This window comes from Pleurodeles waltl, chromosome 6 (assembly GCF_031143425.1).
Source record: "Pleurodeles waltl isolate 20211129_DDA chromosome 6, aPleWal1.hap1.20221129, whole genome shotgun sequence".
Classification (NCBI taxonomy): Eukaryota; Metazoa; Chordata; class Amphibia; order Caudata; family Salamandridae; genus Pleurodeles; species Pleurodeles waltl.
In genome coordinates, this window is record NC_090445.1 from 1,420,630,477 (window position 1) to 1,420,644,331 (window position 13,855).

Below are 13,855 nucleotides of genomic sequence, written 5' to 3' on the forward strand. Positions count from 1 at the left end.
TGATGACCTGGAACCACATTGCCACGCAGGACAACATCACAATCATAAAATCAATCCATCCAGGGGCACCATACAACACATTCCCTACCAAACCTTCAACCTAGGAGCACCTAGGATCAGTCTCAAACTTTCCACCCCACTCAACACCTCACTGGATGTTGCCACCTTCCCAGATGACTGAAAGCACACAGAAGTCCAACTCCTACTGAAGAACCCTTCAGCGGACCCAAACCACCTCAGCAACTACAGACCCATCTCCATGCTCCCTTTCCCAGCCAAAGTTGTCAAAAAAGCCAGCAACAAACAACTCCGCATCTATCACGCTATCACCTCCTGGGTGACTCCCAATCCAGATTCTGTAGTAAGCACGGCACTGAGAGAGGTCTGATCGTGGCCGCAGACAACATCTGGGCCATCCTTGACAAAGGAGAGGCAGCCACCCTTATCCTCCTTGATCTCTTTTCTTAGACACTGTCTCTCACACGCTCATCTCCAGATTTCACGAAACAGGCATCCAAGGAGTCACCCTGCAAAAGATTGCCTCCTTTCTCACCAACAAAACACAATGAGTCCACATTCCACCTTTGACTTCGGTACCCAAACCACTCATCGGCAGAGTCCCTCAAGGTCCATCACTCAGTACCACCATCTTCAACATCCCGATGCCCCCGACATGCAACTCATCCTCTCCCTCTCCAAAAACTCCACCGCAACGAGTACCAACTTGCACCAATAGATGACCAGTGTCACCAATTGGATGAGGAATAACTGCTTCAAATTCAACACAGACAACATGGAAGTCTTGATCTTTGACAGGGACAACTCCCACTGGGATTGTGGAATCGCATTTTCCCAGAACCCATTTAAGGTCTATTGGGCCCCGTGATACCCAATGACAAATAGGCCCGTTTCTTTTGAACAACTTATAACCTAGTATGAACTGTGCTTTTGATATGTTTTGATGTAGCTTGGAACACATTACGTCTGCAAGGCTTGCTATTTCTACAGCCATCATGAAATATAATCGCATGCTAGCTGAAGCAATCTTCCTTCTGAGAAGTACCATCCTGTGCACTTATTGTTCCTTTTATAGCTATATCACGCAATATTAGACAAATAGGACATATTATGCAAGTTCCTGTCTGTGATTTATTATCCATATATGGTGCGTTATGAAGATTTAATGATAAACAACTTTAGCAATGTTGCAGAAATGATTACACGTCAATGTCAAGAACCAATGAAATGTACAAATTTGCTTGTGGTTTAATGATATATAAGCTCATGTATTACTTCCTTATTCAGACTGCTCCAGCTTGATCTCTTATGCTGTTCAGCAGCTGTGTGCACGTAATAAACTACTTTACTTATCTAAGGAGTAGGCTATTCTTGTGTTTCTGAGCAGATTGGGCTGAGCTGATTTGTCTTCAACAGGATGCCTCCTGGTGGCCCAAAGAATTGGGCCCCACTCCAGCCCCAGCTGAGCACACCAGGAATCTCATTATCATCCTGGACAGCAAACTCACTAAGAGGTACCAAGTCAATGCAGTGTCATCCTCCTGCTTCTTCACCTTCCATATGTTACATAAGATTTTCAAGTGGCTTTTCCAAAATGCGAAGCAACAAGGATTTCTACAGTGGTTCTTGGGGCAACGGTGCGGCTTTGGGATGATATGTTTATTCTTAATTTTGGAATAAACTCTGACATGTAAAAACCCAATACAAATGAACCAGTCTGCACTGTACAGTAACTGAAGTAGGACATTAGTTTTCCATTGTACATTCAATAGTATGTTCAAACAAGGCAACCACGATAAAATAAAAACAGGTTTAAAATGTCTTTAAATATCTTGCAGAACCTTCTATGCAAACTTAAAACAAATACTTTTTTCCATAAAGCATCATCAAAATGTATGCCATTGAGACACTCCATTACCTTTGCTGCTGTTCTTTCCACCTTTTAAGATGTTACTTCCAAGGTGGTCTATATCACATTAATAGACCCTTTTAGGCAAGCATGGGGTGCTGTACCAATCACAGAATAGCATACCATATGGCAGAAGACAGCATAATGAGTGAGTGCCTGTTGAGTATTTGACACAACTCAAAACAATGGCATATCATATTAAATCAATTACCTTAAGTCTTTCACATCTTGCTTTCCAATGCTGTCTTCTTTTTTGTTTTCTATTGCATCAGTGCTTGTTGCAAACTGTGAACTACGAGTAATTGGCCCGCCAGTTTTTTTTTTAGATTTCATGTTATACCGTTCTATTCTTTTTTTGTTTCCTCCCGAAGATTTACTCTGCAATGTTGCTTTATTTCTTTGCACTCGTACATGCAGTTTCCCAGATGTTTTTTTGTTAGATGATGGTGGTGGGAGATGAAGCAAGCTTGTTTTTGGTTTTTTTAATTCCACTACCTGAGGAATTTTAACCATTCTTACAGGGCTGGAGTTCCTTACGGCAGGTGGTGAACCTTGCTTTTTAGATTTAACAGCAGATACATACTTCACATTTTGTTTAGGTTTTTCAGATACTGTTGGCAAATTAATTTGAGCAGGTCCTGTGCTTCGTGCTCTGGTTTTGCCTAAGTGAGACTCTGTACTTTGCATTTTAATCTCTGCATCTGCTGTCCGCCTCCGTTGACTGCTGCTTTTTTCGCTATTTGGAGAAGAGGAAGCTTTTTTAGTTTTCTTGGGTGGCTGTGGACTATTTTTTTTGGAGACAGGAGAAACAGGCTTTTTTGGACAGCTGTAAGACGCATGCTTATTCAAACTTCCAAAGTATGTAAACTCTCGGTTGCAGTAAGGGCAAATGTGTGGTTCTGGATTGGACACATTTGTTTTGAGGTCTGCATTTTGCTTTGCGGACTTCTTTTTTTGTAAAATTGCTTTATGGACCAGCTGATTCTTTTTCTTCAGGGCACTAGTTTTTAGTTTGTTACCAGACATTTTACTGATTTCTATGCTGAATTGCATTTTTTTGGGCTGCCCAGCACGCCTGAAGGGATTTTTATCAGAACTATCCAAAATTAGGAGCCCATTTTTAGGTTGCACAGTCTGTTTTAGTGGCACTGGATTTTTTTTAGGTGTATACCTCTTTTTGTCACTTGCAGAAGCACACACCAAGATGTGCTTATGTAATTCTGGCATGTTGTCCACACTCTTTCCGCATTTAGTGCAGCGAATAGCAGTAGTGAATGTTTGTGGAATATTATGAGTAGTGAAGTTTGTGGCAGTAGTTCCAATGCCCAGGGGATTTCTATTGTGGTACTGAAATGGGGGAGGTTTAAAGCTTGGGTAGTGCTGATTGAGGCCCATCCGAACATCTGGATCTTTAGACTTTTCTCCTGATGCCATAATTTTTATGGTTGTATAAAGTTCTTCAGATGAGTCATCTAAATCTTCTTCCTCCTCATGACATGGAGGTAAGGACTCTTCTGGAAGGCTAATAAATTGATTTAAATTTGCTTTACTTGGATCTGTAAAATTTTGGGGACGAAGAGTGCCGCTTTCAAGTTCATGATAGGTGTATTCTTTATCAGGGTGAAGATCTTGCTGATGTTGCTGCAAATTGCAGAGAAAAGCAAACTCCTTTTTGCAGACGGAGCAAATAAATATTTTTCCAATGCCATGTAGCAAAAAGCGATGTTCTGTTAAGCTAGATTTATCTTTAAACAACTGCACACAAAATTCACATTTGAAAGGGTAGTCTTCAGCATGAGCAGATAAATGTTTTGTAAGTTCTTTAATAGAAAAGAAGGGCGACTCGCATACATTGCACACAAAGTTTTTACTGAAGCTGTCTCTGATGGAGCTCTGTTCACTTGCAATGCGGGTATTTTCTTTAGGTTCCACTTGCTCTTCCATTACCTCATGTTTAATCAGTAATAGAGGGGGAGCGACTGTGCTTGGGGGAGAAGCGACAAATGATGCTACTGAAAGAGGAGGTGGCGAAGAGGAGCACGAGGAAGAATCAGAGGAGTCTGAGGAGTCGGATGAAGATGATGGAGATAGTGTAGGTGGGCCAGGAGAGGAAACAGAAGGGTCATCTGAGGGAACAGGAGACAGAGAGGGAGACGCCGTGGGTGAAAGAACGGGAAGAGGGGAACGTGTGCTGTTAGAAAGTGGTGATGTGCAAGAACGAGCGGGTGCAACATTTGCAGGCTCTGGAACTGAAGACAAAACAGCAGACGAAAGAAAGGCAGAGGTGCAAGAATTACTGAGAGAAACGTTTATGGGTTCTGGAGGAGAAGAAAGAATGGTAGCTTGGAGTGGAGATGGTTCGCAAGCATCAGTAGACATATAATTTGCAGCTGCTGCAAATGATGAAACACCACTAGATGAGGGAGGTGATGTACATGATCGTTCGGGAGTAACTTTTGCAGGCTCTGGAAGAGGAGAAAGTATTCTGGCTGAGGAAGGAGGGGACAGGCAAGTATGACTGGAAGTAGTACCCGAGGGTTCTGGAAGTGGAGATAGGATGGTAGAAGCTGGAGGTGATGTGCAAGAATGAGTAGGGGTCATGTGTGTAGGTTCTGGTAATGAAGTCAGAACATTAGGAGAAAGAGAAAGTGTTGTAGAAATAGTTATTTCTGGATGGCATGTCAGAGGAGAAGCTACGTTTGTCGGAATAAGCAGTGGGAGTGTGGGGCATGTGGGGAGATCATAAATCTGAAGGATATGGGAACAGGTCAGAAGAGAAGCTGCAGGAGGAAAAGAAATGGGTTCTGTGTGTGACTGCTGCTCTATTGGATATGGCCCTGTACCTGTACTCGAACATGGCCCATCTTCTACAACCAAATCCACGCCATTATATTCGTTCAAAAGAACCTTTTGAAGCATACATGTGGTAGGCTTCTTTTTCTTAAGAATGCCACATGTTGTCTGAACCACGGTATTTCCTTTCTGTTCCTGAATTTCAGTGTCACATGTTTTCTTATGCACACTGAGATCTAGTACAGATTCCCAAGGACCTGGAGAGCACATGTCTTCAGACTTTAGTTTTACACCACTGGATAAATCTAGCGGCTGCTGATTAAACCCACTGCTAAACGACAAGTTAGCTGTCCAGTCTTTCAATGCTTTAAAATCGTCACTGCACAATGGGCTCATACTTTCCCTTTCTTCTCTCCCAGACAAGCTCCATGCAGGTGAACTATCATGACTTTCTAACTTGGGAATTTTTGCACCTAGTCCCTCATTCCATATACCCTTTCCTTCAACGGGTTTTCCAAAGTCTCGAGGTGTTGGGCTGTGCTGTGGAGAGCTGGGTGGAGTGCTGGTTCTTCGCTTGAATCTACTACAAACTGCAGGCAGTATGGGGGAGGGTACATTAGGTGACAGTTTCGTAGCTTCAGTCAATAAGGACGGGCTTAATTTATTTCCTTCCTGCGTCTGAAGGAGCTGCTTCAGCTTTGAAGATAAGAAAACATTTTTCTCTTTGTGGAAGGGTGAGCTGTCACTCACTGAAACGCTGAGAGGAAGGTTTAGAGAACACAATGGAGTTATAGGCTCAGCTTTCACTTCAGTTTTTAAGATGGGTACAAGAGGAGGACTAGTGGTTCTCCTCTTCTTGGATTCATTTGTTCCGCTACTCGAGGACTCTGTAAGGTTATCAGTAGTATGTGTCTGTGGCGGCATAGTTTGGGCAACTTCAATTTTGACAGGTGCAAGTAAACAATTTATCCCATACATCTCTGTAGAGTTGGATGGAACTTCAATTACCTCACAACTGGTAGCACTGCTGGTGGACTCTATTTTACCATCAATATAATAATTTAAATTTTCTGATATATTATTAGAAACATCCATTATATATACATCATCTGCCTCATTGTCCTCTTCAAATTCTGTACTTGTAGTATATACACTTTGGGTCGGCTGGGTTTTCTCTGTTTGGGATTGTTTTTCTTCAAGAAGTCCTTTTCGTCTGACTCCTTTTGGAATAAGATGACGTTCATGAACCCTCCGCTGGTGCCTACGCATGTTTATATGGGTTCCAAAAACTTTTTTGCAATATTTGCATGGATGAAAACCTTGAGGTTCCATATTCTCTTCCTTCAGACAAGAATATGGTGTCTCGTGGCCGAGTTTTTCAGACTCTGAAATTCTGCAATCTTGTGCAAAGCTGGGCACACTTTGTTCGTCAGGAGTCTTGAGGGAAGTATCATCCATTGTTATTCTGTTGTCTGATACATCTTCTGAAGGTAGTGTTGCAGGTTTCCGTTTTGGCCCAGCTTCATGGCGCCGCTCATGCCTCCGTCTGTTTATTTGTGTACCAAATGCTTTCCCGCAGTATCTGCATTTAAAGGCATGATTAAGACTTGAAACATGAATATGCATGTGGCGCTCAAGCCCTTGCTTCGTTGTAAACTTTCTTTCACAATGTTGGCAGGGGAACATAAAGGCATCTGGAAGATCACCATTGGATTCCTTTTTTATTTTTGGTGTTTTGACTGCTACCTTTTTCTTAGGAGAGGGTTGTAGGGGTTCCTTTAAAGTACTGTTTGATTTTTCCAAAGTTTCCAGATTTTCTTCATTTGCAAACACATCTTCATTATCAGAACCTTCTTTCTGTGCATGACTTTTATAGATCCCTCCTTCACAAATAGTTAAGGATTCTGGTTTGTTGTCAGACATAATTTGTGTTTCATAACACGGAGGGATCATTAACTTAGGAAGTGCATCTTGATTTACCATCTCTTGAATCAAAGCAGTTTGTTCCAATGATAGGACTGGGGAAACCGAAGACCTCTTTTCTTTCAGGCCTAGAAAAATAGAAATATATTTACTTGCATTTATTTTTAACGCACTTTTTCTTTAGACTTTCAGCATTATCTGTGACTGAATTCTGAATTTCTGGGCAAACTTTAAAAGACCTGTGACAGACTCAGTATAAACTTTAAACATGCAATCCCTCAACCGAACTGCTTGTTAAAACACTATAAGCAAACAACACAAAAAGAAACCACGACTGTGCACGTGGGAAAGCCTTAGTCGAAGTACCATTTTGTTTATAGTTTACATTTCAGTGAAGCTAGTTCTTTCTTCCTTTTTTTTTTTTTAACTGAGGCAGGTTGTAAAGCCTTTCTTCGTTGGTCAAAGAACGAAGTTGGGTGTATGGTATGTTAAGTCATTTGATGCATCTACTAGGCCGGTGTCTGCCTTTCATGCTAGACCATCCGAGTTCTATGACTCATTGCGGTGGGTTCTCTTTCCTTGTTCCCAAGATGCAAGACTACAAGATGCATGCATGCATGCAGAGTTCATGCCTGTGTGTCAGAGCTGTAGCTACTGCTAGTCCTATCTGTGTAAGTCATGATCCATAGTGTACGTGACACTAGTGTTTATCTTTTGTATGTCTCAGGCAGGGGAATGCTTGTGCATAGACCATGAACAAAGATGGTGCAAGATTGAGGATAAGAATATGCTTCGGCTCTTAGGATTGGCTGCCTTATGTAATAGTCATGTGAACCACTGGTCTCAGTTAATTACAAGGTAGCCCTAGTTCTACGAACTGAAGTGGCACAAGCTAATGATGAAGCAGGGTGAGGGAGCTCTTGGGTTACGTGTGAAAACTAGTAAACTAATTTGTATCACTCTAGTCTGCAAATATAAAGCACTAGAACAACCCAAACCCTCATGACCCATTTTTAGGACCAATGGTTCTGAGGAGTTTCATACTTACCTTTTTTTTTTTTAGCTCAGTTTCGCCGCGACATGGCTGATGGGCTCCAGCACTATTCTAACCCTTACACCCCAGGTGAGTAAATGGAACATCTATTACTATGGCTCAAAGGTATGAATGTAATCATGAAAGTTTTAAAGATATAGGCAGTTTTAGCTGTCTGTCAGAGTGCATGTCACTACAAAAAAGTGAACAATCAGCCCTGGGTCATCCCTTTTATTGATGAGCCTTAATTCAGCCTTTCAGTGGCCAGCTTTTGTATTACCCTGTTTAAGGAGTGCTTTCATTGTCATGCATGGAGGAGCACCGTTATATATGTTCCCTGCACACCAATGCACCACCACTTCTGCCACGAGATAGCTCATATACTCAGTGCTATCATCCCATAATCTCTAGGTGTGTCAGCAGCAGGAATGCTGGTGCGCCACTGAACGAGCAGCAACAGTGGGACAACACAGGTGTGCCAGCAGCTGTAGGATCTCTGCCCCCTGCCACGAAAAGTTGGGCATCTCTCCCCTAAAATTAACATACGTACAATGTTTACTGATACAGGGTGGTGTGAGCTTTTTTTTATTGCAGCTACAATGAAACCCTTACACTAAAGGGGCTCTGTCCAATTGGGAGCTGCCCACCGGCTAAAGTTGGTGGGGATGTAAGGGTGCTGTGTGGTGTATATGATAATCTGTAAAGAAACTCAGAATCTTTATTCCACGTCTGTTTCACTATGCGAGCGTCCTGCCACCAAGAGACTTTTTCCATGTCCACACCCACCAAATGCAGTTTCGACAGGCAGTGGGAGCTGTAAGTTTTACATCTCTGTCATTGTCCTTGCAGTTCTGCATGGCAGGCAGTATGACTGGGAAAGACATGACCTCTGCAAGCAGATCCCATCCCATCTGCTAGAGGTGCACTGAATGCTTGAGCAGGTGTTTTGCTCCCTCTCCATGAACATGATGCCCAAAGAGCTGCCCAACATGTGGGGAGGCTGCTGTTCGAGCAGGCTGCCAGACTATCCAGTTCTGGGCAGTGCCTCTCCATGCTTTATCTGCTCCTGGAGATGAACTGAACCAAACCCACTGCAGATATCTTCACTCACTCGCTAAACAGGCTATTCCCAAGGCCTGACAAGCACGAGTGGTCATTCTCCGCCCAGTAAACAGGCAGTAGAGTCCAGGGACATTCAAGGGCCTGGTGGGTGGGTAAAGGAAAATGCTTGGAGATCTATGTGGTGGGATACAGCTATCAAACAACAGCATTTTAAGCTGTGGTAATGGCATATAAACAGTGCGCCGGACTTTAGCTAGTAATGACATGGGTGGATGACGTGTCCGTAACATCTAGACATCTTCATCAAAACAATAATGCATTTACACTGCTTTGCATCACGCTGACTTTAAAGAGCAAAGAAGTCGCTAAGTTGCTATAATATTTTTATTTCGGATTATGATATTTAGGGTCACATGGCATTCTTTTGGTCTCTTGACCAATTACCATCATCAAACATACAACACACATGAATAAATACGGATTAGACACAGAGTGGGAGGATTTAGTATCATCTTGTGTGCCTGCTGACTTTAATGGGTTAGATGTATGAGCCGTAGTCACAACCTTCTGCACAACAGTTACTGACATGCATGAAGCACTGTAACGCTGCCTGTTTTGGGAGATTGTGCTGCACGCTGGTCTAGGCACAGGCATGTATACAGTGTGCGTTTTTGTTCGCAAAGGACAGGGACAGAAGGTTGTGTGCTCACTTGAATGCACGTGACAACATTAAACACCCAGACCTCAATAGACTGAAGGGTACTCCCACAGAAAGCAGAGAAATGATATGAAATCAGGTAGTAGTTGCGAGCTGTTAAAAGGGAGAACTTGAAAATAAAGATTGCTACACAAATGGTCGAGGGATGGCTAGTGAGAACTATGGAACGGCAAGTCCCCATTCAAGTAAATAACTATATCAAGGAGAACTATCCATTAGCGTACTACCAACTGGGCTTCTGAGCAGGTTTCAGTTCAGAACCGGCAACACTAAAAGCTCTAAATGACATTAATCGAACACTGGACAACAGGAACTCTTGTTTACTTGTCCTTCTTGACCTCTCAGCTGCCTTCAACACCATCGTTCATAACAGGCTTACAGGAACGCAGAACGGGCTTTCATAAATCAGGGGGCAAATTAGCGTACATCACTCATTATGTGCTCAGAAACTAATAGTACAGAACGCAGCGGAAGCAGCCCACGTGGTATTAGGTGTCCCTCAACGCACCATTCTTTCTCCCTTGCTTTTTAACCTGAACGTGGCAACCACTTAGCTTATCCCTGGCACATTCAAACGTAAAGGTACATCAATATGTAGAGGTTACTCAACTGTATCTAAAGTCATCATCCGTAAAATATATCTTACATAAATAATGCAACAAAGGAAGTCCGAAAATGTACTGATGTTAAACCTTCAAAAGAACGAATTGCTCAAGGTATTTCAAAATCACCGTGACAAGCTCAATCCGTTATTACTGGCTGAACGGAAACTCGATTTGTTTCTCTCCAAACCTATCCCCTGAAATAAATGTGCTACTCGTCATCCTCTACAAAAGCCTATCCCTGCCTGCCTGTGTTAAACTCATAATATCAACACTCCACTCCATCACACAAACATAAAAAAAACATGCCTCACACAACTGAAATCTGCATCTCAGGCACACCGGAATGGACCCAGGCACCACCCGACTTGGACGAACATCTTAAGCAAACACTTAACCACTAAAAGTAGTTTTTCACTCCACAGCAGACAGATATCATCAAAGAGAAAATTCGAACACATACCACCCATACTAAACGATCTTCACAGGTTGCTATTAGAAGCAAGGTTGAAATTTAAAGTATGCTGAGTTACCTTCAAAGCCATTCACCTTAGGGTATCCCCTATACCTAGCAAATTTTCTTGGAAGTCTCTTGAGGATAACAAGGAGTTGGGAATCTCTACTTCTTGCTATATCAAAATCTTTCCTCAAGCATGGCTCCCTTGCCGTGGAACTCTTGAACGAAAAATCTGAGTACAATGATAGACCAAGTAAATATTAGTATTTCCCACTCTCCCTCGTTTTATTGTTTTATTGTTTTAGTTGTACCTGATTTGTTATTTGCAATTTTGTTTGTTCCATATAAAGCACCCTGGAAGCGCTTGGTGAAGTCAGTGCTATATAAAGTAAATGATCTACTGCAAAGACTCACCTCGCTCGCCCACTGAGCTTAATACTCTGAACTGAAGTAGTGTGCTTATTCCAGGGAGGCGACACTCGGAACAGCTGCACCCCTTTGGAAAGTCTTCATGTCTCCTGAGCCACCTGAAAGCAAAAATCAGCAACTACATTTCCCAGGAGGCCACCGAACTCTTACAATGACTGGAAATGTTGGTGGCTCCCTTGAAGACAGCAAGTTTAAGTTCCAATGTGGTCTGGAGTGTCTTGATATCGATATAGTACTTGTGGCAGCCAGGAATTTGTTAACATAAATTGTGACCATCTCGGCGAGGGTTTCCCTTTTTGAAAGAGTGACTGGACCTTGAAACTGAATACAGAGAAGTATTCCAATAAATGTAGTCATAGTTTGAAATGATTGGAGCTGCTTAAAGTACTGTGTCAGAGATAAAACTAAAGGATTATGAGGTGATTCCCAAAGGCATCTATGTATACAGGCATCAGTACTACAAGAGTACTTTTTTAAGCACTCTAAGATGGGGAGATCCCAAAAAGTGCAACACCCTATAGATGAAAGTGCAGAGGGCACAGTCCTTTATTTTTGTACTAATTAAATATGAGCATTCCCTTGCAATGTTATTCCCATTTTAGACGTTTTGGGGCCTTTTCTCAAAGGCATGCGAGTATGTAAAAGAGTACTACGAGTCCTACTTCACATACTCACAAACGTCTTTCTGAATTGGCCCCTTGAATTACAGGCTACACTATTAAGTGAAATGATCCTTAACTGAAATGATCCTCATTATCTTTAAAGACTACCGATATTTCATGATGAATATGTCCGTCCCTAAGGTGGTGGTACACGCTTAGGAAAGTGATTCATTGGTGTAAGTGTGAATGTACAATCAATATGAATGCTTGTTTATATTTCAGTTTAAGAATCAGCCTGAATACATATGAGAACCACAGAGTGTACTACTCACAAAATATGAGGCAGTTGTCTTTTCCCTAGAAGAGGAAGAGGTTTATGAAAACACAAATTAGACCATTCACAAAAGTATTGTTTATGTTACGTTTCAGTTCCAGGATTGTAATAGTTTAGCCAATAACCTAGAGTCTGAAGCTTAAATATATTATGGAAGAATATATTTTAATATAACAAGTGTTCTATGAGTATACACAGAAATAAAAAAATAAATGCTTGTCTTTAGCTGAGCCACTAAGACCCAAGTAGGCATCAGTGCCCAGGAGAGAGAAGTTGTGCTTCCATTGTGTTTTCTTTCATATACCATTGCTCTTTCCTTGGATCTACTGCTAACCATCATGTTCCTTTAGAGTTTGGTTAACAGTGTAGTCAGAGGAAGTGCAGAACATTCATTGCTCTAACTGGATCAGGAATTCAGGTCCTTGCATTCGGACAAGAACTGAGTTATGGGGACTGTGAGGCAGTGCCTAGAAAGTAATGGCAGCCAGAAAACAAGCTTTCCCCATGGACCTATGTATACCACGTGTGAGTTAAAGATGCAGACGTGAGTTTGGGTACTGAAATGTTTAAAACACATGGTAAGAGATGTCTGAGTGAGCCAACCTTAATGAGAATAATTACTTGGTACATATGAACGTCTTGCACCTTCGTTAACGTTTTATTATGGGTAGCAGAGTTGAAGAAGTGCAGCAAAGAGACTTCGGGCCTGATGTGGATCTTGGTGGAGGGGACACTCCATCACAAACGTGAGGGGTATCCCGTCTGCTGTATTATGTTAACCATAGGATATAATGGGATCGTAATACGGTGGACAGGAGGTTAGTCACATTTGTAACGGAGTATTCCCCTCCGTCAAGGTCTAGATCAGGTTCTCAGTCATGCTATATTAACTCCATGGCCTGCATGTACTCCAGTTTGAACAGTAGACTGAACAGTACAAGCACTGCTTGCCTCTGGAGAAAATATGGATGTCAACCATGGAGGAGGAAGTGATCCATGACAGAAGCCTCAAGGCCACTTATGCAGCACTGCAAGCTTGGGAAATAAGCAACATAACACTCAGGAGCGAAAGAAAGAGGCTGGCTGCACAGAGACAGTACACATAGTTGTCATGTACATTAGTGCATGGCTGTGTTTGCTTTAATAAGACAGTTGGTTGTACAAATGCATTTTTATTTCTCTAGCTTATGGCCTACCGAGATGGTCACATGCAGCATGTAGAGAAACGCTGAAGGCCACCAGCCATGAAAATACAGTGCCGGAAGTCCAGAGAACAGATGGTGACAGCCCACGTTCAAAATCTTAGGGAGAAAAGGATGAGGGATTCAGGTGTGTAACATGTTAATAACCTGAAAACAGCACTCTTGAAGAGCCAAAACTGCTGATGGGAAGCGCAGGAAGTGTAAGTGGGCGCAGAATAACAACTCTTATCTTACCCTGCCTTGATTGGAGAATCTGACCATCATATTCAGCTTTCTCTCATTAAAAATGACTGTGTTCTCTAGGAATCTTCCGTTTCATGTGCAGTTTGATATTTTCTTTTTGAGGAAGGCACTATCTAGGCAATTAACAGACAAGCAGACTACTTCCAATAGTTCCAAAGACACCACTCTGAACAGCAACATGTCACAGTTTACCGAATCAAAATTAACATGTTGCTATTCTCCTTTCTGCTGCTTCCAAATAGTCATTCCAAAACTTGGTACAAGCAGTATCTGTGCTGTAACAGAGGATGGATAATTTCTAGGCGATGCCCTTGACTGGAACGGTGTCCATGTAGTAGAAGGAAAGGAGTATTTTTCAGGGTTATACTAGAATCTCATACTGATGTGTGGTTTCGTGGGAGCAGTGTAAAAGTACAAACAGAACATTATCAATGGTGAGTGGGCTTAATTGATTTTAAAAATACTCCAACCTTCCTATTAAAATTCAGTTTTTAAATATTTGTTTGCGAATTAAATGAAATAAAATATTT

The 13,855-nt window shown here is 42.0% G+C and overlaps 1 protein-coding gene across 5 annotated transcripts in view; it reads right to left on the reverse strand.

The window, feature by feature from the left end:
- Positions 1-13,855, reverse strand: part of PRDM2 (PR/SET domain 2) — a 501,039-nt gene that overhangs the window by 45,390 nt on the left and 441,794 nt on the right. For all 5 annotated transcript variants that reach the window (XM_069240785.1, XM_069240786.1, XM_069240787.1 and 2 more), the window contains one exon: positions 2,139-6,771. In XM_069240785.1, the coding sequence (XP_069096886.1) occupies positions 2,139-6,771 (4,633 nt within the window). The remainder of the gene's footprint in view (positions 1-2,138; positions 6,772-13,855) is intronic.